This window comes from Pezoporus flaviventris, unplaced genomic scaffold, assembly GCF_033815535.1.
Source record: "Pezoporus flaviventris isolate CSIRO_AGI_PZ_B2104156 unplaced genomic scaffold, CSIRO_AGI_Pfla_v1 ptg000228l, whole genome shotgun sequence".
In the NCBI taxonomy this organism is placed as follows: Eukaryota; Metazoa; Chordata; class Aves; order Psittaciformes; family Psittacidae; genus Pezoporus; species Pezoporus flaviventris.
The window spans coordinates 952663-977800 of NW_026892776.1; the positions used below are offsets into that span (position 1 = coordinate 952663).

General features: G+C 52.3%; 3 protein-coding genes across 9 annotated transcripts in view; 2 read left to right on the forward strand and 1 right to left on the reverse strand.

Moving 5' to 3' along the window:
- Positions 1–6766, reverse strand: part of KCTD20 (potassium channel tetramerization domain containing 20) — a 29918-nt gene extending 23152 nt beyond the window's left edge. The window contains exon 1 of one of the 4 annotated variants that reach the window (XM_061442552.1): positions 6763–6766. Coding sequence is in view for 2 of the 4 variants with exons in the window: in XM_061442547.1 (XP_061298531.1) it covers positions 5621–5820 (200 nt within the window). In the remaining 2 variants the exon portion in view is untranslated. Of the gene's footprint in view, positions 1–44; positions 227–5620; positions 5982–6762 lie in introns of those variants that run through there. The other 3 variants (XM_061442547.1, XM_061442549.1, XM_061442551.1) reach the window with 3 other exon arrangements.
- An 817-nt stretch (positions 6767–7583) lies between these two features.
- On the forward strand, positions 7584–14973 carry ETV7 (ETS variant transcription factor 7). Of its 3 annotated transcripts, none has more exons than XM_061442565.1 (8): positions 7584–7722; positions 10178–10295; positions 11012–11176; positions 11445–11552; positions 12383–12574; positions 13176–13318; positions 13666–13766; positions 14179–14973. In XM_061442565.1, the coding sequence occupies exons 1-8, from the start codon at positions 7717–7719 to the stop codon at positions 14198–14200; spliced, it is 855 nt and encodes a 284-aa protein (XP_061298549.1). In that variant the 5' UTR covers positions 7584–7716; the 3' UTR covers positions 14201–14973. The 3 variants fall into 3 exon arrangements, with proteins under 3 accessions (XP_061298549.1, XP_061298548.1, XP_061298550.1); XM_061442564.1 differs by having other exon boundaries at positions 14193–14973; XM_061442566.1 differs by lacking the exon at positions 11012–11176 and having other exon boundaries at positions 14193–14973.
- Positions 14974–20039: 5066 nt separating this feature from the next.
- Positions 20040–25118, forward strand: LOC133262994 (uncharacterized). 2 transcript variants are annotated; one of them, XM_061442533.1, is made up of 6 exons: positions 20040–20341; positions 21862–22574; positions 23263–23397; positions 23723–23784; positions 24014–24277; positions 24649–25118. In XM_061442533.1, the coding sequence occupies exons 1-6, from the start codon at positions 20310–20312 to the stop codon at positions 24691–24693; spliced, it is 1251 nt and encodes a 416-aa protein (XP_061298517.1). In that variant the 5' UTR covers positions 20040–20309; the 3' UTR covers positions 24694–25118. The 2 variants fall into 2 exon arrangements, with proteins under 2 accessions (XP_061298517.1, XP_061298516.1); XM_061442532.1 differs by having other exon boundaries at positions 20047–20341; positions 23260–23397.
- Positions 25119–25138: the final 20 nt, after the last annotated feature.

The window sequence follows — 25138 nt, forward strand, 5'->3', positions numbered from 1 at the left end:
AGGGTAAGAACGTATCTCATAAAAACTATGCATATGAACAAAACCTTCAGGTTTTGAGGTGCTTTATACTAAAGCTGAAGTGTTTCACAAATCTCCCTGAATCATCTGAGCTGGAGATCTCTGAAGGACATTAGAATTCTTCATATCTGCAACTTGGACTGCCTGAAAGGAAAAACAACAAAGTAGATCCTATAGAAAACAGCTCATAGAGAAAAAAACAACATTGTGCACATATATTTGAGAAATTCCATAGATTTAACAAATCAAATTGTAACAGCAAATTGCACTTTTTGACATTTAAATAAGCAATATTTCTTTTCTATTCCTGAACAAAGTTACAAGAAATTAAGCAACTTTTGAAACCTCTGAGGATTCCATACCCAGCACATGCAGTAAAGTCTTCTTCTAATTCCCCTATTTGTATAAAAGGCCTTTGCTATCATAAACTTCCACCTTCTGAGCCTGTATCAGTCAGTCACTCCTGACCAAGTGATGTCTCCAAACACAACAGACTACAGGGAGGTTGTGAGTGCTGTCACAACTTTTATGTCAATGGATTATGAAGCTCATTCAGAACTCCCAACTGCAGCAGCAGATAACACTCCAGGCAGACGTCACCTTCTCTGTGGCTACAGATTGTGCAATGCCATGTTTAATCCACTCACCCAGAGGAAGAAGACATGAGCTACTTTTCACGTCAGTTAAGGCTTCCTTGTTCTGTTTTTCTCTGGTATGTGTCCCAGTTATGTGGAATTGGCAGATGGCATTAACTGCACATGAACAGAGTCCTGTAAAATCAACCCTATCCATCAGGGACTACAGTGACAGGACAAGGGGTGATGGGTTCAAACTGAAAAAGGGGAAGTTCAGATTGGATAAAAGGAACTTTTTCCTATGAGGGTGCTGAGGCGCTGGCACAGGGTGCCCAGAGAAGCTGTGGCTTTCTCACCCCGGGCAGTCCACAAGGCCAGGCTGGACACAGGGGCTTGGTTGGAGCAAGCTGTTCTAGTGGTAGTTGTCCCTGCCTGTGGCAGGGGGTGGAACTGGATGAGCTTTAAGCTCCCTTCAACACAAACCAGTCTGGGATTCTGTGACTCGGCTGATTTCCAGTCCTACCAGAAACTCTGTTGCTGCTACCGCTACAACACAGTGGCTGTAAAGAGTTTCTCTCTTCCTGCCTTTTCCTACTCACCTCCATTATGGACATTTCACTGTGTTTTCTCCAAGTTACCAGAACACCTCAGGTGAGAACTGCTGTCCTTCAAGTTATAAACCAGACAGCACTTAGTGAAAAACATGTCAATGATTATTAAACTATGAAAATTGCTGAAGCTGGGGTATGTGCTTAATCACAAGTTAACAGGATATCCTCCAGAGTTAACAGGACATCCTCCAGCATCATGTGGACTCACAGACTGGTATCAGGCAGCATGATGCCCATGGCGGGGAGGTAGAACTGGATGATCTTAAAGTACTTTCCAACCCAAAATATTCTGTGATTCTATGATCAGCTGTAGTCCCAGCAAAGTGAGCCATGGGGCTGGACTCCAAGAGACCCAGGATGCTTCCTAGATCCAGAACTGTATTTATTGAGGAAATCATCTTTTATTAAGCATGGCCTCATTCCTTTTGCTTTCCTCATCTGTTTTTCAAAACCACGTTGCTGAAACTTCACACTTAAGCAGCATTACCTGCCAGCAGCAATCAATGATGATTATAGCCCATGTCTTACTGCTGTCACAGAGCTGGCTGCCAGGGGACTTGCATGTTCTCACACTGCTCATGTGACGAGTATCAGGCACAAGGTTCAGTTCTGTTGTTCTCTGGCTGCCAACCTCCGCTTCCTTCTGAGAACTCTCTGATTCAATACACTAAACTACTACAGCCCAAAACATGGGGCAGGGATGTAGCACTATTTCATGAGAGGCAGTGGGTAGCTGCATTCAATTCCCAGTTCTTGCAAAACACACTTTAGACACTGAAAGCATGACTAAGAAATTTTAACCGTAGAATGGTTTGAGTTGGAAAGGACCTTAAGCTCATCCAGTTCCAACCCCCTGTCACAGGCAGGAACGCCTCAGCCTTAGACCATGTCACCCAAGGCTCTGTCCAGCCTGGCCCTGAACACTGCTAGGGATGGGGCAGCCACAGCTTCTCTGGGCACCCTGTGCCAGTGCCTCAGCACCCCCACAGGCAAGAACTTCCTTATATCTAACCTGAACTTGTTTCAATTTGAACCCATCACCCCTTGTCCTATTGCTACAGTCCCTGATGAAGGTCCCTCTCCAACAGCCTTGCAGCCCCCTTCACGCACTGGAAGCTGCTCTGAGGTCTCCATGCAGCTTCTCTTCTCTGGGCTTATTTGTCCACAAATTACAGAAGCAAATCTGACATACAAAAAGCTGTGCTCTCATTTCTCTATAAAGACAGAGATTTAATCTCCTTTACCCCATTTTTTTTTTTCTTCTTTTGGCTCTTCCAGTATTGGATCCCAGGCAGTTTTTATCATCACAGTAAATTGTGACTAGTTCTCCAGTCACTGACAGTGGGATTCATATGACCTGCTCCAATTTATAGGTCACTAGGGTGTTATATTTGTCTGCTCAGCAGCAAAACTGATGCCATGACTGAACATTCCCAAACTCCGGAGCAATCAGTGGATTAACACCACTTTTAATAGCTGGACATAACACATTTGGGGGTTCTTCTGAATGCAAAAGCCAGGGGAGAAACAATCCCAATCATTGCAGATGGAGTTACTGAACATTGAACTGCAGTAACTATAGCCCAGGTTCAATGATGCTTCTAAGACTAACAGCCATTAATTTTAGTTCCCAATTTCAGACTTGTGCTCATGAAACAAATGCCCTTCAAAAGTCCTCTGACAAAGGGAGCCAGAAAAACAGCCAGGCCAGCACACAGCCTCTGCTCAGGTCAGGGGACACATCACAACTGCAAATTAGACCTGCAACAAGAGACAGGAGGAGAAATAGCCATGAAAGCTGATGAAATGAGACTTGGGGAAGGCAAGTCCCAGGACTTCAGTTACACTGTCTGTAATTGTTTCTCCTCAAGCACACCCATGTGAAGGCTCACTTGCGTCTGTGGTTCTACATTACACCCAGCCTAGTTCCATCACCAGTCTGCTGTAGGGGAATCCCAGTCACCAGTTCCATGAGTCCAAACACTATCCTGGTAAAAAATAATCCCCCTGCTACTTCTAGACCTGAGACTACAGGGCATATTCCTCACCTCTGCACTCCTATTGTAATCCCATTCCCTGGAAAGCTGCATATCCTTCAACCCACTGCCCCTTGGCCTCTCCTTCTGTCATGCACAGACACATCCAGAGCTCTATCTTAGCTGTGAGCTGCCTGAGCCTCCCTGGGGAGCACTTTCTATTTACTTTCTACTAAGCAATTAATTAAAAACTCAGGAGATCCTTTAGGCAGCTGCAGTGGCCTTTATCAGCATTTTTCCTGTCAAGAACGAGCTCCTTACCCACTGACTCCTCTGGGATCTCTCTGCAGAGTGCAGCAGTTCCAGAGCACATTCCCAAGTGTCAGGGAGAGTCACTCTGCATTTGTCAGACAGTATTTTACTTTCTAGTAGGAGGAAATGTCTGACACTGGCATTGGCAGGAACATGTAACCAAGAGCCTGCCCAGGTACATGCTGTTGCAGGCAGCTCTTCTCTCAGTGCTCTGGCTGCTGAATCAGCCTCCCAGCACAAAATCACTGTCATAACCGCACTGCAATGTGTGATGCAATTATTAATACAGAACCTCATCCGCCTACTCCTTGGCCAATATTCCTTTATGGTCACAGTTTCTGGCAAAAGGGGACAAAGGTGGTGGTAACTGCTATACAGTATGAAGTCTGACAGTAAAGTCATTAAAAAGGGTGAGGTAATAATAATAACAACAACAGCAATAATAATAACAACAACAACAGCAATAATAATAAATCTTTCTTTACACCCAAATTTTCTACTTTGGACTTTTCAGGTATTTAAAGTGGAGTTAAAAGCACTACTTTATACAATATTATACCCTCATTCATTTGACTACCCTGCTACACCGTGAACTAAACACTTGGCTGCCTGTCATGGGCACATGGAATGAGTTCAAGATGAGGTCGAGTGACAAACACATCCCAGCATGCCCCAAACTTTGCTGAAAGCATCAACTAATAAACCCAGATGTGATTCTTACTTCTCATGGCCTGTACAGACAGACTGAATCACCACATAAAAACCAGGCTTACAATAGCCTGACCAGAAGACTTAAAGCAGGTGGTTATGAAACCTCCTGGATGCTGAGAAGGCTGAACATTGAAATGTGAAGGCACCTCAAAAAGACTGAAGGAAGATTGGATTTGTGATCAAATCAGCTGAAGTAAGAGGGTTTATCACTTCTGATGGTTAAAAATACTTTGGGGAAGGAAACAAAGATTACTGCTATGTATAACTCAGGTAAGGCCATGTCTGCAGCACAGGAAAATAAAGTGTAACACCGAGTTATTTTATACTGGACACATCCAACAAACCTGGTCACATCCATGTGGATCTCAGACAATACATCTCTGTTAGCACAATTAGGTCCAGCAACGAGGCTTCCTACTTCTGAGGCTCTGGAAGTACTACCTTACCTTCCACTCAAGGAACTGTCACAAAACCTTCCCAGAAAAAAAGGCAACCCCAATAAACCCCCAAACCCCAATCACTTTCTCTACCTCTAGGTACATGCAATCTATATCAAACAGCTCAAATGTCTTTGCTATAACTTGTTTCTGGCCCCTGTTGACAAGTACAAAAATAACCAGTTTAGTCCTTTCCACTACAACTGCTCCCAGGTAGACACCTGCAGCTTGACTGGAAGTGCCCCCAAAATTATGTGATAAACTCCTACCAGAAGGATCACTCCTTTTAAGCCCAATTCAAACAGAAAACTCACCTCCCCCCCCCGCCCAGTCCTAGCAGCAAAAGACAGTACTGAAAGAGATCAAAAAGGATCTTACGTGCTGCAAATAACTCATTTTGAAACAAACACCAATTTAGTCAACCCAGCGCACACCTTTCTCCATGAGAGCACAACTTTAACCTGTCCTTAAAAGCTTAGGTTTGGACACAGTTTTCTGCACAAGCATCACTTAGGATTAGTCTAGACAAACTGCTCCATTTCTACCATAAGATCAGACCACAGAAGAGCCTCTAACATGGATGTTATTATAGAAAATAAAGACAATTGTGACAACATGAACAATTCTTGTACAGGCTGCTTTGCAAAAGAGCATTTTTTTTAAAGTGACAGAAGTACAAAGAGGTTATAAACAGCATCAAGTCTATTTTACTAAAGGGTTACTGTTACCCTAAATAAAATCACTTCATTGTAACAAAGGCACGTGTAAATCCAGCGGGAAGAATAACTAACACCTCTCACAAGCAGCTTTGCCTACAGACTAAGCCACAGTTTTTGAACCCAATAATTCACTCTTCTGATGCTTACATCACTGAAAGTGCTTCGGTGAACTGAGGGCAGAAGTATTTATAACCCTTAAATCCAGGTGACTGTCAGCAGTGCAGTGTCACAGTGCCAGCGCCGGGGTAAACTAGGACACACCTCAAAAGGGAGAGCTGAGCCTCTCTGTTGATCCCCCAGACACAACCTCCTTCCAATTCACAGGTTGCGAGTCCAACGCCAGCAGGAAGAAGCGTGACTTTGGGGTGAGCATTAGGCAGGCACAGGGAACACAGGTGAATTTTCTGCCTTAAAGCCATAACTGACTGCAACAACAGGGTTTGTGCTTGCAGCAAAGACATTCAAAACATTCTCCCTGCAGAGGTGTGTTCTGAGCCTCTCAGGTTTATATCCAAGACTTGGCATTAGCATTACCCCTTCCTTGAAGGGCCTAAGGTCATTGAGAAAACAACACAGAGAATCCAACAGCAGGATCAGAGACAGGGAAAGGCACCACACAAAAGGGTGCCAGGCTGAGGTCTCACCTACTGCACCCATATAGGGGAAAACCCCTCAGTATGCTCCCTTTCAAACCACAGCAGGGCCAGATAGGAAGGAGGAAAGGGAAGGTGTAGATTCAAACCTAAAAACGTACAGCCTCCAACCTCAGACCACGCACAGGAGGGCAGTGTGACCAACCAGCACCCTGAGAGGAGGATGCTTCCTGCTCTGGAGGTGGTGATCACAAGTAGCAGCCTCACCAAGGAGCACTGGGTAAAGTCAAGCCCCCGAGGCCTCTTACACAGCCCAGCAGAAAGGTCCAGGCCCCTGGCAGGCAGTGCAGGAGGGGCCCCAAAGGCCCCCCTCCAAGTAAACACGGGGCAGGTGGAAGCGCCCCCTCAGTGCACACTAAGACCCCACACGCACACCCCACGGAAGGGCAGATCTCCCTCCACCTCCCCCCAGCCCCACAGGCCCCTGCAGAGCCCAAACAGAACAGCGGAGTCACTGCGAACCCCACAGACACCCCCTCAGCGCCCGCAGAGGAGGGGGAAGACCCCCTCGATCTCCAGAGGCCTGCTCCGAGCCGTGAAGGGCCTCAGGCCCCGCGGACACAGCGCACGACCGGCGGCCCCAGGCCCGTCAGTCACCCTCAAAGCATTGAGAGGGCCCGGGAAAGCCTCTAAAGCCTCTCCCCGGCTCACAGAGCCAGAAAGGGCCCCACGATGCCTCAAGACCCCCAGAAAGCCGGGCAAGCCCCCTCAGACCCCGCCGCCCCTCACCCGCCCTCAGGCCTCACTCACCGCGTCCCCGGCCGAGGCCGCTCCCTCCGCCTGCCGGAGGGCGGGGTCCCGCCGCTAAGCCCCGCCCCTTCCGGGCCGCTTTCCGATTGGCTCCACGGTCAGAGCCGGCTGGCCAATGGGAACCGGGTGATGCCGGTGGGGTGGCGGGTGCGTGCGGCTCGGTACCCCCGGTCCGGTCCCGGTCTGCATCCCATGGGGCACCCGGTCCCGTCCCGGTCTGCATCCCATGGGGCCCCCGGTCCCGGTCTGCATCCCATGGGGCCCCCGGTCCGGTCCCGGTCTGCATCCCATGGGGCCCCCGGTCCCGCCCCGTCTGCATCCCATGGGGCCCCCGGTCCCGCCCGGTCTGCATCCCATGGGGCACCCGGTCCCGTCCCGGTCTGCATCCCATGGGGCCCCCGGTCCCGCCCGGTCTGCATCCCATGGGGCACCCGGTCCCGTCCCGGTCTGCATCCCATGGGGCACCCGGTCCCGTCCCGGTCTGCATCCCATGGGGCACCCGGTCCCGTCCCGATCTGCATCCCATGGGGCACCCGGTCCCGTCCCGGTCTGCATCCCATGGGGCACCCGGTCCCGCCCGGCCCGCTCCCGGTGCGGACGAAGGATGGCACCGGCCATTCGAGCCTCCCGGGAGCGCTCCCTCCTTTGCCGCTGGATGGGACCCCGGGAGAACCGGGCCCGCCGGTGCTGGCAGCGGACGGCGCCCAAATGCCCCGGTCGGAAGTGTCGGCGGCTGTGGTGAAGGAGACGCGGGGCCGCGGCACCGGGAGTGAGGCGGGGGGAATCCCCGGGCGCTGGCCCCGCCGCGCTCCTGCCTCCCGCCGCTGCGGCTCGTTTCGATTTCGTTTCCCGGAAGGATCGCGCTGAAGTCTCAGCGGCCGCAGGCACGGGACCCGTTCGCGCCGGACACCGGGGGGTACCGCGGTGGGCACCGGCCGGCCGCCGCCACCGGGGATGCAGGTAAGAGCTGCCCCTCCCGCTCCCTCCATCCCCGGTTTGCCACCCTCAGTAGGGGCTGGAAGTTGAGGCTGGGGATGCGGAGTGACCCCATCCTCCTCCAAATGGCCTCAGGGAGCCCGGAGCAGCAGGGGGACTCCATAGCCCCCATTTGGGATCAAGCAGAAAGCGGCTCTCACCGGGGGGGTCGTTTTCATCCCCTTTTCCTTGCTTTTGCCCCTCAAACCTTTCCAAGGACAGCACTTCCTCACGAAGCAAGGAAATGCTGCCATGTGGAAGCAGCAAAGCAGGAAAAAAAGCAAGAGCAGGAAACTGGTGTAAAGTGATAAAAATCAATATCAAGTACTAACAACTCAGAAGGAATCTCTTATGCCCTAGAAATCTTTAGGAGCAGGAAAAATACCAAACACTTGTTCTGTTTTTATTGTAAGCCTTATTGTGAGGGAGGCACACAGGTGGGAGAAAACTAAAGTATCTTTTATTAGAGAAGTTTTAGGCAAAATACTCCACTAATTTCTTTCACTTTGATTTTTCCCTGTAGCTTATTGCTCAGAATTAATCTGAAAGGTCTCTTCTGTTCTTGTTCAAAGTTTAAACTGGATTTTCACTGGTTTCCTGTGTCACAGAGCTGCTTGTGCTTTGCTAAACCTCTGAGCCAGGCAGCAATCACTCACCTGCTAGCAGGGAGTTGAGTCACACTCATCCTCCTGCTGAAGAAAACCCCTTGCCCATCACCAAACTCCCACATTCCTCCTGCTGGAAGGATCACAGGGAACCACAAAATGAAGCAGGCTGGGAAAGCCCTTTCAGCTCATCAAGTCCAACCATTCCCAGCACTGCCAAGGCCACCCCTAACCCATGGCACTGAGGCCTCGTCTCCACGCTGTGTGAACACTTGCAGGGACGGTGACTGCAGCCCTGCCCTGGGCAGCCTGTTCCAATGCCTGAGCACCCTCTGGGGCAGGAATTGTTCCTCAGCTCCATCTAAACCTGCCCTGGGGCAGCTTGAGGCCGTTTCCTCTTGTCCCATCCCTTGTTCCTTGGGAGCAGAGCCCAGCCCCTCCTGGCTCCATCCTCCTCTCAGGCACTTGTAGGCAGCCATCAGGTCCCCCCTGAGCCTTCTCTTCTCCAGCCTGAACCCCCAGGTCCCTCAGCCCTTCCCCATCACCCCTGTGCTCCAGGCCCTGCACCAGCTCCGCTGCCCTTCTCTGGCCCCGCTCCAGCACCTCAATGTCTTTCCTGTAGTGAGGGGCCCAGAGCTGAACACAGGATTTGAGGTGCGGCCTCCCCAGTGCCCAGTGCAGGTGATGGTGAAGTGTTTTCCCCAGAAGATGAAGCTCTTAGCCCGTGTGCTTCTCATTCTGGGGACACCAGCTCTGCATTTAAAATACATCCGGCACCTTCTGCTCTCCCATTGCATATTGTGATGTTCTTCAGCCTGATTTTCACAGGGGCTCAGCTCCTCTGACCCCTCTATGCACTGAGGAGCGCTGGCTGCTCTGACCACCTCCAAACATCCACCTGAGCAGGTATTGGAGCTTCAGGAAATACTATTTGTAGGCAAAACTGTTAATTTTCCAGAGAATGACACTGAGAAATTGCTGGGATTCACATTAAGAGACTTTTGAGAGAAATCATTATCTGCTTGGCTGGCAGCAATATTTCAGGATCTAGATGGGGCTGAAAGGATGAGAGCTCCCTCCTGGCTCACGTGCTCCGGGTGAGATCTGGAGGCAGAGATGCTGATGATGGGGCTGCTTCTCCTCCCAGCACAGACCATCTTCCCCAGTCAGTGATGCTGGAGGGGCTCTCTAACCAAGAGGAAGGAGTAATTCTTGAGGTTCTGGGATTTCATGGCATGTGAGCAAGGTGAGCAGACATCTCCCTAAACCACGCGATGGCTATTCCTGCTTATGCCCAAATGATCCCTGCAGAAAAAGTTAGAGATCTCTTCATGCAGTGTTATTAAGACAAACATCTAAGCACTATTACCAGTTTTACATTATTTTAATGACTCTAAAGACTTGAAGGGCCCTCCTTAACTGTAGGGCATCCAAGAAGCATCTGAGGGTGCTCCAGGAAACAGGAACCAGCACAGGCACCTGGCTCTGCCAGGCTTGGCTCCATCTTTTACTTCCCTGCAGTCATGGAGCCCTGGGGATGGATAACCCACATCCAGAGCCTGGATGAGGGCAGGTACTAAAGGAAAGGTGATAAAGAGCTGGGGAAAAAGTGGGGGATCTCTGGTTACTCACGGTCTCTTGGGCAACCGGAGATTCATCCTGGGGCTGACAAAGGACCTACCTAGAGCCAGTGTGGAAGAGCAGCACACAGCACATCATGCTGCTGTGAGAAACCAGACTGGAGCAGTATTTACTGTGGTGGAGCCATATCCAAAGCAAAGGCAGGACCAGAGCTGGGAATTCCCCCCACTGATGTGTTTGATCTCTTTTCCCAGGGTCAAGCAGCCATCAGCTCCCCCAGCTCTGCTGTCACAGCTTCGATACCAGCCCTATCCCAGGCCAGGCACCCACCCAGCAGCGAGGGGGAGATCTTCACGCTTCCAGGCGGGCTGAGTGAGTCGATGTTGAGCCAGTCCACGCTGCTTAAAACCCCAGACGTTCCCACAGGGTGGAATATTGTGGGTACAGCCGTGGTGTCCCACCCAGAGCCCACTCCCTGTGGTCAAGGGGCACAAGATGCACCAGTCATCAGGGTTCATTTTCTCTCTTTGGGGTGCTTTTGACTTGAGTTCTTAATCTAAAGGGAAAGTTTGGTGATAGAAAGAACCAGTGTCCCGCCTTGCCCCCTCCCCGAGCAGTTTTGGAGGGCAACTAAGATGATTAAGGGAGTGGAGCATCTCCCTTATGAGGAAAGACTGAGGGAGCTGGGTCTCTATGGTTTGGAGAAGAGGAGACTGAGGGGTGACCTTATAATTGTCTATAAATATATAAAGGGGGAGTGTCACGAGGACGGAGCCAGGCTCTACTCAGTGGCAAACAATGATAGGACAAGGGGTAATGGGTACAAACTGGAACACAAGAGGTTCCACTTAAACTTGAGAAGAAACTTTTTCTCAGTGAGGGTGACGGAACACTGGAACAGGCTGCCCAGGGAGGTTGTGGAGTCTCCTTCCCTGGAGACATTCAAAACCGGCCTGGACACATTCCTGTGAACCTAGGTGTTCCTGCTCCGGCAGGGGGATTGGACTAGATGATCTTTCGAGGTCCCTTCCAATCTCTAGCATACTGTGTGGAGACTGAGTTGTTTCAGAGGATGCCCCTGGTTTCAGGAATCCAGCCCTCCCTGTGGAGCAAGGAGGACGTGATCCACTGGCTAAGATGGGCTGAGACAGAGTTCTCCCTTCGGCCAGCTGACGACAGCAAGTTTGAAATGAACGGCAAAGCCCTGTGCATCCTCACCAAGGATGACTTCAGATATCGAGCTCCGAGCTCAGGTTAGACTCAGTGCAAGGGTGTTTGTGAGGCCCATCCAAGTACAGCACAAGCTGTGATATGCTGAGAGGGGTTGGATGGGTCCCAGCAGGCTTTAGCTCTGGCCAGTTGCGTGCTGGAGACCAGGACAGCCCTCTGCCTTTAGTCTGTCTGGACTGTAAATGCTTTGGGATGGGAACAACCTCTTTGTGGCACAGAAATCTAAGCAATAACATCAACTGAGAGAGGCTGCAACACCAAGTCATCTGAGCAGACTTCCCTTCCCTGCAGGTGATGTGCTGTATGAAATACTTCAGTACATTAAGACTCAACGCAGAGTTCTGGTGTGCAGCCCTTTGCTGAACTCACCCTTCAGAGAAGCCAGGAGCACAGAGAAAGGTATGATGGAGGATGGCAGCTGTCCGTCAAGCAGAACTTGTCCTCAGCTACAGTAGGTTGCATGCATCTGGGGTCTGAAGTTCAAGCAGCTGAACCCATCCCATCCTATTTGAGGGTAGCAGGACAGTCCTGGAGGTGGCAGCCAGGTCCAACAGAGTCCAGGTCATTAGGAAAGCTTTTAGTGATGGAGCAGGTCTGATCAGATCAGGTCTAGGTGGGTCCATGGTGGCCAGGTACGGCTGTAGCTACATTAGGAAGTCTGTCTATGGACTGAGGTCTGGATCAGAGAGGGTTGCTAACCAGGCAGAGGCACAGCCCTGGCTAGAAACCAGTCCTCCTGCAGCATAGCTGGGAAATGAATGGGGATCCAGGGCTGAGCTTAAATAGAGCTTCTGGGCCAGTGGGGAGAGGCCCAGGTGAGGCTGGTCAGGGCCAGTGAGGCTTATGTGTGCCCATAAGGGAAGTGGCTTTGCGCTGGGGTGGCTCTGGGAGTGTTTTCCTCGGTTCTTTTGTCAGTTCAGTTGTAGGATGATGAGCATCTTAAGCCTCCACAACAATTTATAGTACAAGAGTCTGTATTCTGGTGCATTAACCTGTTCCAGCTTTTCTGTATCTGTTCCTCACCCTCCTTGGCATCTCCTGTAATCCCCCTGGACCTCCTGCTGCTCTTGCCTTGGGAAAATCCCAGGGTTTCCTTAGCATCCCTGTCCTCTGTCTGGGCTGATAACCAGCCTGGGCTGTCCCTTCTCACCGATTTTGGAGCTTTGGAAGATCTCCTGGGACCTGCTGTAATGCACCACAGGGTTGCTTTGGCTTTGTTTTATTTCCAGGGATGGGCTGCAGTGCTGAGGCTGCTCCAATGGCTGTTTCCTCCTGCCTGGGTTGTGCAGAACAGCCCACGTCCTGCAGCCATGCAGGGCCCCTGAACCTCTCCTATCACAGCTCGGAGGGCAGCTGCACGGCAGATGCCATCTGCTCTTTTCCTACAGCCCTGTCAGCCCCAGTGGATGGGAGAATTGCAGGTAAATATGAATTTATAGCCTGATTCCTGGGGGCAATGAGCTTGTGCTTTGTCCTGTCTGCCCATCTGTCTCATCTCGGTCTGTTCCATGCCGCAGCTTCTTCACCTGAAAAACTGCAGTTCCTGTTAGTGTTTTGAGATCATGGAATCCCAGACTGGTTTGGGTTGGAAGGGACCTTAAAGCTCCTCCAGCTCCAACCCCTGCCACGGGCAGGGACCCCTTCCATAGAGCAGCTTGCTCCAAGCCCCTGTGTCCAACCTGCCCTTGAACACTGCCAGGGATGGGGCAGCCACAGCTTCTCTGGGCACCCTGTGCCAGCGCCTCAGCACCCTCACAGGGAAGAGCTTCTGCCTAAGAGCTCATCTCATTCTCCCCTTGGGCAGGTTAAAGCCATTCCCCATAGCCTGTCCCTACAGGCCCTTGTCCAAAGCCCCTCTCCAGGTTTCCTGTAGGCAAATAATCCATCGTGAAAAGTGCTGTGCATGAGCTCTGGGCTCTTTTCTTTATTACCATTGCTAGCACGTGCAGTTCTCTTGCTGACTGACCCTCACTGGAGCCTTAGTGGGAGCTCTGTGCCTATTTATTCTCCCCCAACACTCAGACTGCAGGTTGCTGTGGGATTATGTGTACCAGCTCCTCTCCGACAGCCGCTATGAGCCTTACATCAAGTGGGAAGATAAGGAAGCCAAGATCTTCCGGGTTGTGAACCCAAACGGGCTTGCCCAGCTCTGGGGCAACCACAAGGTAAATGCAGTTGGGAACCAATCTGTCATTCCTGGCCTTCTGCATGTTGCTTTCAGGACCTGTTCTCCAGAGCTGATGGCACAGGGATTGGGAAGGGTGAGACAGTGGGTGCAGGGCTGGTGAGGGATGCCAACCTCCTGGTGATTAAGGAGGGAGGCTTTCTTATCCCCTAGGAAGCAAACTGTAATGGATATGGGCCCAGGAGCAAGGCTGGGTTAGGGACCCACATTGCAGCTTGCAGTGCCCAAGAACCACCTCAGATGTCCCACGTATGGCCCTGCTGCAGACAGACCCAAGCCACATGTCAGTGCTTTTATACAGACCTCCCAGTTCTTTTCTCCTTCCAGAACCGGATGAACATGACCTATGAGAAGATGTCACGAGCGCTCAGACATTACTACAAACTCAACATCATCAAAAAGGAGCCAGGGCAGAAGCTGTTATTCAGGTGAGCTGGAGCAGACCAGGGGTGCCTGGGGCACTGCAGATGGGGCATGGGAAGGTGATGGGCTCCAGATGTTGGCAGCTGCTTCATCCAGCAAGATCCCCAGTGACACCAGGTCTGAAGTTCACCTCCAGATAGAGGAAGGGGTGAAAATAAGCCAGGAGCCTCTTGGTTTCAGTGCTGGCTGCTTCCCTGGGACTGGTTTGGAGTTAAAATGCCAGCTCTGGACTGCTGAGTGCTGAGCTTTGTCTTCCAGGCTTGGTGCATCCTGGGTGCAAAGCAAGAGCTGGGATGCTTAGCAAAGCCAAGGATGGCAGATACCCTCTGGGGAGCTCCAGAGCTCAGCTGATGAGGGCAAGAGCTCCAGGATTTACAGCCTGGTTTGGGGCTGGGACATGCTCTTAAAGCCATTCAGCAAATGTATTACAGGTTTTTGAAGACTCCTGGGGAGATCATCCATGAGAAATCCAGCAAGGTGGAGCAGCTGGAGCAGGAAAGCGAGGACCAGGAAGACTTGAAAGAAGACCCACTGGAGGTTTCACCATAGGAAGTCATTGATGGTGGCACATGCAGTGCATCACAGACTTGTTCTCTGCTGGGGCATGCTGGTGCCTCTGGCATCTCGTGGACACGAGGCCACAGAGCTGCTCCTGCATCTCAAAACCCACCCTGAGCCAAAGCAGTGACATCTCTGGGGCTTCATTAGCAAAACACACCCAGAAGCTGTCCCTCAGCCCCAAGATGCAGGAGAACACGGGCTCGTCTCCTGCTCGCTTCTTTTCTGTCCTTTGGGGCGGGAGCATGAGATTTTTGCTGTGTAAATTCGGTTGCCTGTCATTAAGGTTCAAACTTGCTGCTAAAGCCCATTCTTGCAGCTGAGTAAAGAGCACTGGAGCACGTGCTTTGGGTTGAGCATCTACCCCAGTGCTTTTGCAGCGAGTGGTGGTCCGGAGCCTGACCACACTGGTATGGATCTGAGCCACTTCCCAGTTTGAGAATGGACTTCCACTGCAGAGACTGCAGTCCCACTGTCCCGTGGGCTTGCTCCTGTGGTTAAGGGTGGGATTGTGCTGAGCCATCTGCCTGGATCGGCCCTGGCTGCATGGATGCCCTAAGCTGGGTCTCGTTTTAACTCCTTTCCCTCTTTATTGCTGTTTGTAATCAGCTGTGTAAGTAATGTGAAGAGAAACGCAGCCAGTAAGGAACATTACTCATGGTCAGAAATGTGGTTATTTGCTTGGAGTTGGAAGCAGGAATTCCAGCCACCCCCTGGTACTGTCAGTGCCCTGCGAGGAACAACTGTGTGTGTGAAATCCAAAACCAGCCACTCATATTTTCACGTGGCTTTTCCTTGAGCAAATAAACCTGGGGCTGTTTAAGGTTGAAAATCCCACTTCCTGCTGGTTGAAGGCTTGAAACTGGGGAAATCCAAGCCATCCTCATTGAAAACCAGCACCTTTGGGCACCCAGATCTTGTCCCCAAGCTTGGCAGCCCTAAACCAGAGTGCAGCAGCTGAGCATAGATTCATCCAGGCTGGAAAAGCCCTTTCAGCTCATCCACTCCAACCATTCCCAGCACTGCCAAGGCCACCCCTAACCCATGGCACTGAGGCCTCGTCTCCACGCTGTGTGAACACTTGCAGGGACGGTGACTGCAGCCCTGCCCTGGGCAGCCTGTTCCAATGCCTGAGCACCCTCTGGGGCAGGAATTGTTCCTCAGCTCCATCTAAACCTGCCCTGGGGCAGCTTGATGGGTAAAGACAGTGCAAAGACGTGGTGTTCTGTAGCGAGGTGACAAGCGCAGGTACAGGTTGTGAAGCAGCATCGTGCTTTGTGGCTTATAGGAAAAGGTGAGTTCCTTCCAACCCTGGTTTTGCAGCACTGCAGAAATGATCCTGCTGCCTCATACCTGCTCCAGACCCTTTCCCAAGCCCAAGTTACAGTCTTGGGGCTGCATCAGCACCAACCTGGGGCAGTGATGCTGTGAGTGGCTCTGGGAGCTGTCTTGTGAAAAGCTTTGCCAGGGGTTGGTGACTGAGGCTTCCACCAAAATGGGTTGGTACCAGCCTGAAACTGCAGCCCCCTTTGCTGTAACTGGTGTTGCTCCTGCAAAACTGCTTTACACCCATTACCTGAAGCCTGGGGATGCTGGTGGGCTGTAGGTGGTGGGACACGTGAGTGCTGGTTGCCAAAGCTCCAGCAGAACAACGTCTCCAGAAACACTGCCTGGGAAGTTCTGCTTCCAGAAGACATCACCAGCTCCTTGGCAAAACCCAAGTGTTTGATGAGGTGAGAGATGGAGGAGAAGGAAGTGAGAAGCTCGAGTGGGTAAATGAGCAGTGACAGCAGGCTTGGGAGAGCCTGACTAGGAGAAGGGGCTGGAGGTTACCCAGCACCCAGCCAAGCTGCAGCCTGGGGCTGGACCACAGCAGCAAGGTGCAGTGAAGCACCAGACCACATCCTTCTTTCCGCCTAGGGGCGAGGAAAGCCAGATCCTTTTTGGGGTGAAACCCAGCAGGGTCAGTGTAAGACCTGCCCAGGCCTGAGGGCAGCTTTGGTGGGAATGCTGACCTTTCCTAGGTAGCTGTCCCGTCCTGTCCCTGTGCAGCTCTTGGAATAGGCACCCATGGATGTGTTTTTCCTAACAAGGATGTCCTAACTTATCCTAACAAGACATTCCCATGTTTTCTTGCTATGGAAACAGCCCTGAGGGCTCCGGAACATCCCTCACTTCAGCCTGTGTGGTTTGTTTTGCTGGAGCAGGTGATGGTTGGTGACCCCAGTGCTCCCATCACTTGCTTTTCCTGCTATGAGTAAGGATCCTGCTGGACTTGGATGAGGATTTCCCATTTGGGAAGCTGCCAAAAGCCCTCAAGCCTCCTTGTGCTGAGTAACAGGGCTCCAGAGGCATCTTGGAGGGTGCAAATCAAGGGTCACCTTTGGAAGGATGGGCTGCAACGATAAGCTCTTTCCATGCTCCCAGGAAGCCCTTGTGTCCTTCCTGGCACGATGTATCTCTTCCCTGCAGTAAACAGAGGCAGGAGGGCTGTAAACCTGCTGCTTTCCTGGAACACGGACCCATCCCTTTGGGTAAACAGCTGAGTAACTGCTGCTTGTGCAGGGTATTGGTGTGGGGAGGGAGAGCACGCAGCAGTCTCATGGAGACTGTCACCATGGCTGGGGTCCAGGGTGGTGGCACACGCAGGTGGGTGCCCCATAGGGCCTTCTCCAAAGGTCTGCAGGTTCTTCATTCCCTGGAGGTCCCCATTTGTACTTCATCAGCCCCTGGTCCAGTGGTGTTTGGGTCAGGGTGATGCACAGCAGCAAACTGGATGCTGGAGAGGGCCTCTTCATCAGGGACTGCAGTGACAGGACAAGGGGTGATGGGTTCAGACTGAAACAGGGGAAGTTCAGGTTGGATCCAAGGCAGAAGCTCTTCCCTGTGAGGGTGCTGAGGCGCTGGCACAGGGTGCCCAGAGAAGCTGTGGCTGCCCCATCCCTGGCAGTGTTCAAGGGCAGGTTGGACACAGGGGCTTGGAGCAAGCTGCTCTATGGAAGGGGTCCCTGCCCGTGGCAGGGGTTGGAGCTGGAGGAGCTTTAAGGTCCCTTCAACCCAACCCAGTCTGGGATTCTACTGTTCTATGAACTGAGAACACTCATGCAGCGTGCATGAGGACAGCACCTAAAATCAGTCCCAGGGCTGGACAAAAAGAGAGTTGGATTTGGTGGCTGGTGCCTGTCACCCTCTTGAGTCAGAGGAACTGGGCTGAGAGGTTTCCACCGAGGCCACGTTGGCTGTGCTGTCTGTCCAAAGCGTGGCTGTTGCCACAGCACCACCGTTGTGGTTCACATCTGAACCTCCACCTACCTTTGTGGCCAGGAAGGGACCCGTGTGGTCCACTGAAAGCACAAGTGCCTCCAGCAGCAGTTGGGTTGGCCATGGCTTTGGCTAGCCACATCTTGAAGCCCACCAAGGATGGTGACCCCTCTGGACACCTGTTTGAGGTTGTCTCACCCTCCTGCATAGGAGGCTTTTCCTGATGTCCAGCCTCAGCCTGGAGCCTGTCTGCCTGGCTCCCAAGCGATCTGGGTGATCTGACTCCTGCCTTCTCCCGAGCCCACTGTAACCCTCACAGCTCTGTGCAGGGAACGCCGCTCCCTTGCGTTTTCCCATCTTTTGGAGCAAGTTTCTGTAAATAAACTGGTTTTCCCCTACTTCCTTGTCCTTTCAGTTCTGCTTTTCCAGCGTTGCTGGCCTGAAATGGCAGCCTCACATCGTGTGCTCCCTCCCCATGGCCCCGTTTCGAGTTCACTTTCTCATTCCCACCCAGTGCTGGAAATGGGCTTTTGCTTTGTCCCAGGGCTCTTGCAAACATCATTTTGTTGTGTTTCTCTCCTATTAGGATCGGGCATGTCCCAAATCCCAGAAGGGATCTAAACTCAGATCAAGGACTAGATCCAGAATTACAGTTCAGGTCAAGATATTTCCTGGAGTCACTTTGGGATCCCATCTTCAGGCTGTGTCCATAAACACTACTACAAGAGGAAAAGTCGACACTGATTCCCAGTTTAATCCTGAGAAGTCCTCCATGAGCAGGGTCAGTGTTTGGACTCAGCCTTGGATGCTCTTCAGTAGCAAGATCTCCAAACGGGAGGTGACCAAACTGTGCCCCATAGCCAGAGTGGGTTTGGCTTTTCATTTTATGGATGTTACAGAGGAAAAACCCAATAACATTGACTGTGAATCTCCTCATGGACGGGAATCGACCTGCTCATGGAAGGACGTGCTCATGTGCGAGATAGCACGGAGCTCCTCATGGTTTAATTATTTATCAGGGGTAGATGGTGATGCTGAAGAGCAAAGCCAGGGAATTCCTGATCAATAGCAGGCTCTGACTCATCGGTGGAGGCTCAGGAGAAGTGCAGGGGATGAACTGGATCCCTCACAGTTACAGGACATTATGGCACGGGAAGTTTGTAGAAAACCAAAGAAAAGTCATGCCGGACAGTTTCAAACCGTTACCAGACCGTTCTTATCCAGGGGGAGCTGGATAAAAGGGCAACATCGTCCTGAGTGGGAACGAGAGAAAATGCAGCAGTGCTGAGGGGGGAATCCTGCCGCGGGGCTTTCCATGTGCGTCCGGCACCGTCCCGCAAGGTGCAGTGCAACGTATTGCCATCAGATGGCAAAATAGCAATGGGGATGGAGGGACACGGTCCCGGGGTGCAGGGGGGCGGCTGTGGGGCCAAATGGATCTGTGGTGTAAGAAGGGTGTAAAGATTTGCTTAGCCCAGGGGCAGATGTTGAGTTGTACAGCCTGGGAGATGCTCTGTCCCCGGGCAAGGCGGAATGGGAGCTATGGGGGTGCAATAGATCCAGGTCCTGTTTCACAGTTTAAGGTGGGCGCGTGGGGCTGTCCGAAGGGCCCCAGGAAGGGTTTCAAAGATGTTGTAGTTCAGTCATAGACTCACAGAGTCACAGCCTGGTTTGTATTGAAGGGACCTTAAAGCTCCTCCAGCTCCAACCGCTGCCATGGGCAGGGACCCCTTCCATAGAGCAGCTTGCTCCAAGCCCCTGTGTCCAACCTGGCCTTGAACACTGCCAGGGATGGGGCAGCCACAGCTTCTCTGGGTACCCTGTGCCAGCGCCTCAGCACCCTCACAGGGAAGAGCTTCTGCCTAAGAGCTCATCTCAGTCTCCCCTCGGGCAGGTTAAAGCCATTCCCCTTGGCCTGTCCCTACATCCCTTGTCCCAAGCCCCTCTCCAGGTTTCCTGCAGCCCCTTCAGGCACTGGAGCTGCTCTCAGGTCTCCCCTTCAGGAGCCTTCTCTTCTCCAGGCTGCCCCAGCCCAGCTCTCTCAGCCTGGCTCCAGAGCAGAGCTGCTCCAGCCCTCGCAGCATCTCCATGGCCTCCTCTGGCCTCACTCCAGCAGCTCCGTGTCTTTCCTGTGCTGAGGACTCCAGAGCTGGATCAGGACTGCAGAGGGGTATCACCAGAGCAGAGCAGAGGGGCAGAATCGCCTCCCTTGACACCATGCACTGTGCAGGGCAACAACCTGATAGCACCGTGCCCCAGAGCATCCATGGTTCCATAACAACCCCCAGCGTCCTCTTCCCTGAAAGCTCCTGAGATATAAGTGGGGCAATCTGCTCGCTGCACTGAAACCCCGTTTATCTGACAAACATATGGCTTCTCCTTACAAACACAACCCAGAAACCCCCATAAATGGCAACACAGTCATTAAATAACCAAACCCCGTGGCTTAGGAGGCTGGTTTCAGAGGCCAGTGCTTACATCAGGTGACAGGTGATTTTTATGCTGTTTTGCTGCTGATTGTCATAAGGAAATTGCTTTCTCCTCCAGCGAAACTCACACCCACGAGGGAGGAGATAGCGGGATCCCAGGCGGAAGCATTGGCCGCTCTCCTACCTGAATGGCTGCTAAAAATAGGACTTAGTCAGCCACCAGCCATGGGTATAAAAAGGCACCCCCGAGGAGAGCCTGATGACCCTTAGTGCCCGTGGCCGAGGAGCTTGTCTTGACCTATGTCCAGAGGGGCAGAAACACTGATGGAAAGGTAAATACTGAAAGAGTGAACCAAGAAACTGGTGTGGCTGATGGAGTGGAATGAGTCCAAGGATGAAGGGGTGGTTGTTTTGCTGTGATTAAATCTGGCTCAATGACTTCTTGTTCGGTGGATGGGTGGCTTTGGTGTTGGCTTGGATGAAGGAAATGTGTCTTCTTGATCCAAAACCAGGCTGAGCTGGGGTGGGTGGGTGTGCTCATGTAGAGTGAGCAGAGGCTGTGAGGTGAGGGATCCCTGCTTGGAACTAGATGATCTTAAGGTCTTTTTTAAGACAAGCCATTCTATGATCTGTGATGCTGGGCTCCAGGGTGGGTTGAACAGCTGAGTGTGCTGGGTTTGTACTGTTCAGTGGTGGAGAATGTCTGGGTTGGGTCTGGGTCTCTGAAGAGTGGAACTGGGTTTGGAATTAGTGCCAGCACAAGGCACAGCTCTGGTTTTTCAATAGCAGCATCTTCTGTGATAGGCAAGCCGGGGCTGCGTGCTCTGAGCTCCATTCACAGCCCTGTGAGAGCTCCCAGAGGGGCTGTGTCATTGCAGGGTGCTGGGCCAATATTGACAGTATTGACTGAGGAGATTTCATAGAATCATAAAATGAAACAGGCTGGGAAAGCCCTTTAAGCTCATCCAGTCCAACCATGCCCAGCACTGCCAAGGCCACCCCTAACCCATGGCACTGAGGCCTCGTCTCCACGCTGTGTGAGCACTTGCAGGGACGGTGACTGCAGCCCTGCCCTGGGCAGCCTGTTCCAATGCCCGAGCACCCTCTGGGGCAGGAATTGTTCCTCAGCTCCATCTAAACCTGCCCTGGTGCAGCTTGAGGCCGTTTCCTCTTGTCCCATCCCTTGTTCCTTGGGAGCAGAGCCCAGCCCCTCCTGGCTCCATCCTCCTCTCAGGCACTTGTAGGCAGCCATCAGGTCCCCCCTGAGCCTTCTCTTCTCCAGCCTGAACCCCCAGGTCCCTCAGCCCTTCCCCATCAAACTTTTAATATTTGCAAGAGCCCACATTGCCCTTGGCCTCTCCAAGGGCTGGGAGCACCCAGCCTTGATGGGGAATGTGCAGAAATTGAGGAGAGTCAATACTTTAAGGGCAGATAGTAAAAATCCCTGGGTTGTGTGATTCACTCATAAGATGTTGTGCTCGTATGTGATTTTTCATTGTTATATGGGAAGTCAGAGTACCACAGTGTCTGGATTCCATTTAATCCACCCTTGCTGTATTAAAAGCACTGGAAGTAAACCAGGCTCTCTCAGTAAGACATGCCCACATCTCCCCTCCCCTCCCCGCAGTTTCGCTTCCTCTATCATCGGTGCCTACAGCCCATCATAAAACCCCACTCATGCCATCTACACAAGGAGCGTTCCCATAACTATAAAAAGGGTTGATCATTTACTGGGAACATAAACAGCCCATCCTTGCGTGCCAAGCGGGAATGGTTCCCCCCATGCCCAGCCTGACTGCGCAGTGTCTGGGCCAACGCAGCCCTTAGGCTGAACTCTTGCTCCTCTCTGCAGCAGCATGCAGGCTCTGGCTGCGGAGAAGCCTCGCTGGGACGTGGCAAGGCAGCCGTCAGGCAAGATCCTCTCGCTGGACAGGCAAGGGGCCAAGAAGGTGCTGGAGATCTACGTCAAGCGCTCCCTGAGCTGCCGTGAGAACCCAAAGAAACCACTGCAGGCGAGAGGTGGTGGGCGCGGGAGGAAGGCAGGTGAGCTACAGCGGTCAAAGAGCGACTTCTGCAAGTATTCATGCGCCAGACACAGCCCCAGGAAGGAGCAGGAGGATGGACCCAAAGCACTGGACCTGGATGAGGCATTGGATGATGACAGCGAAGCTCCTGGGGAGGTCTCTAAAGAGGAGCTGGAGCCCAAGAGGAAAAGCACAAAAACCTCTTCTCAAGGCAAAACCCAACGCACCTGGTTCAAAACTGTCTTAAATTTCCTCTTCAAGAAGAGCCCCGAGGACCAGAAGGAAAACATGGGGCAAAAAGCAAAGGAGAAAGATGCCAAAGCTCCTCACAGCTCCAAATCAGAAGGGGTGAAAAGAGCCACAGGGCACTCCAGCACGTCCCCGTCGCCAGGCAGAGCCTCCAAGAGGAGAGCCAGCCTCAAGAAGGTTTTCTCCTTCAAGAAGCACACGGAGGAGGAGAAGGGAGAGACAGCAGCAGGGGCAAGGGCCAAGAGACCCAGCTGCCTTCCCCTGCGGCACGTCCAGGCTCCGGCCACAGCAGGTAGGACCCCACCACCCCTAGCCCGGACCCTAAACCAACACTACTGCCAACGGGACCTCTGTTGGGCTTCTTTGGGTTAAACTTCCACAGTGTTTAGAGATGTTTTCTAACCTAAGCATCACCCTCCTGGCGCTTGCTGAGGTTTGGGGTAGGTTTTGAGGACTCCAGTCTCAACCTGCTACCCCAGGAATGGATCAAGCTGTCGGTGCTTTGAGCACACAGCATTGCTGCAACTTATGCATGCAGCAAGTTCCTCCCAGCCAGATGCTTGGCAGCAGCTATCCAAGCACAGGTTTCCCCCCTCTGACATGGTGGTTTAGTTTAAACTGTATTTGAGACCTGCAGTTGAAGCTTAAGCTGCTCCAGGGCCAATGTTAAGCTACTTTTGATTTGCTATGGGGAAGGGTGCTGGCGGAAGGGTGCGGGGCACCCTGTAGCTTCACCGCAGCCCTTCCCCAGTAAGAAAGCAGTGAGATGATTTCTTCAAAGCTTTGGTGGATGTGGGAACGTTGAAGCCACTTGGTTACAGTTCAGAGAGCTCAGCCCCATTGTTCACCAGCACCGTGCACTGATCCAGGGTGGGCATGAGCACCATGTGGATGCAGCCAACGCTACGGCTGCTTTTCCCTTCCAACCCATGGCGAGCAAAGACAACCTTGATTCTGAAGCTGTGTTCTTCTTGCAGCAGATGAGGAGCAGCCTGATGGTTACTATGCACGAGTCTCAGATGAGATAGGGCTGATCGTGCAGGGCAGTGAGAGCCAGGGGAGCAGAGCACATGGATGTGAAGAGCCGTCACGGCCGGCCAGCGCCAATGGGGTCGGTGAGTGTTGCCCTTGGAAGCTCTTCAGAGCCTTCATGGGACCCAAACCCTGCTTCAGTCCTGACCTTGGGGCTTACATGACCACTATGAAGACTGGGGGAGATTTTCAGCATCAGGGCTTGATTTGGGGAGAGTGGAATTTGAAGTCACAAGGGTGTTTTTGCTGGTTGAGGTTAAAAAGTCACTTGGCAATGGGCTGAGACGGGATTTGGAGGGATGGAGGTGGATACACATTGCTCAGGGGATTTTTCCCGGGGGCTAAACAGAGAATTGGGTGTGAGGCTTGGAGAAAGGGCTGGAGATAACATGGGATCTCTCTCTGCAGATGCAGCCATCTGGAGAATCGTGGCCCTGCTCCGGAGTGCAGGAGATGAGCTGGACAGGCAGGTGAGAGGAGAGCTGTGCTCAGCTGGATGGGTCAAGGGGATGTGGGCAACGCACCACCATTGATTTCCCTGGTGTAGAGAAACAGTAAAGTCAAGGAAATGGCATCTTCTAATTCCCCGACTGGGTGTGATCATGTCTGTCTGTCTGTCAGTCCTAACGTGGAGTGAAGGCATCAACACAAGGATGACACACCGAGTTATTCACGTGTATTCACTTGCTTCTTAACCAGGTGAAGGAAGACGCGCGGCTACGGACGTTCTTCAGAGACATGTCCTACAGCTCCTTCAAGAACCTGGCCGATGTCTACGTCCATAAGGAAATGACGACCAGCAGATCCGATGTCAACCCCCAAGAGATCCAGTTTGCCTTCACAGTGCACCTCACCGCCAAGGTGGCGGGCATCTGCAACCAGGCAGTGAACAGGATCATGGGCTTTGGCACCCGCTACCTGGAGGATTCCTTTGCCCCCTTGTCCTACAGCAGAATTCTCCAGGTAGGGATGAGGATGGAGTCTGCGGCTGAGCTTCCAGCACAGGCTTAGGGCAAGAGGTGTAATTTTAGGGTGACTGACAGACCTGGGTCATGCTGGATTGTATGGGGAGGTGATGGGTACTGGACCTTGTCTCGTGCTGTTTGGGCTGACTTTACCTTCTCCAACATGAGCACGGCCCATGCGCACACAAGGGCTTGCTTGATGCATTGCAAGATGCAGCCAGGAGATGCTCCGCAGTGCTTGGCATTGCTGCAACCTGGTGTAACCGCAGCTTCAACAAGGAGAATTTCCTCCTTGATGCATCTAGCAGGCCAATCGCACCAGCTCAGGTTGGGAAGGGGCCTCACCAGTGCTTCCTTCTGTCTCTGCAGAACAGAGAAGAGCTCAGCAGAGACGTCTGCGAGAGCCCGGACTGATGTGGGCTGCTCCGGAGAGCCGGTGGTGCCTGGGAAGGATGTGGAGTTACCGAGGGAGGTCACTGCATCCTGCTGGTGACCTGGATTTGGGGTGATTTTCCAGAGCTGTGGATTTAAAAGCTTCTAAGGAAAAGCCCAGCGATAGCCACAGCAGTGTGAAATGCTTAAACCTCACCTGGCTGGGGGCAGAGTGACTGTAAATCAAGGAAAGCCCAAATTGCACCCTGTATTTGCATTGCAGCTGTCACCAAGTGCGTGTGTTGAACCTCTTGGTTGGTTTGTGTCTGTTTATGTGTATTTATTTGCCTGCTTTTCTATATGTACCTGGGAATGTACAACATAATTTTTGTAGCTTCTGCTCTCAGCCCAGCTTCCAGTTCTGGAAAGAAACCCTAAAACTCCAATAAAATGATCCCTAAATGACAGCCAGGCTTGATTAATGGGT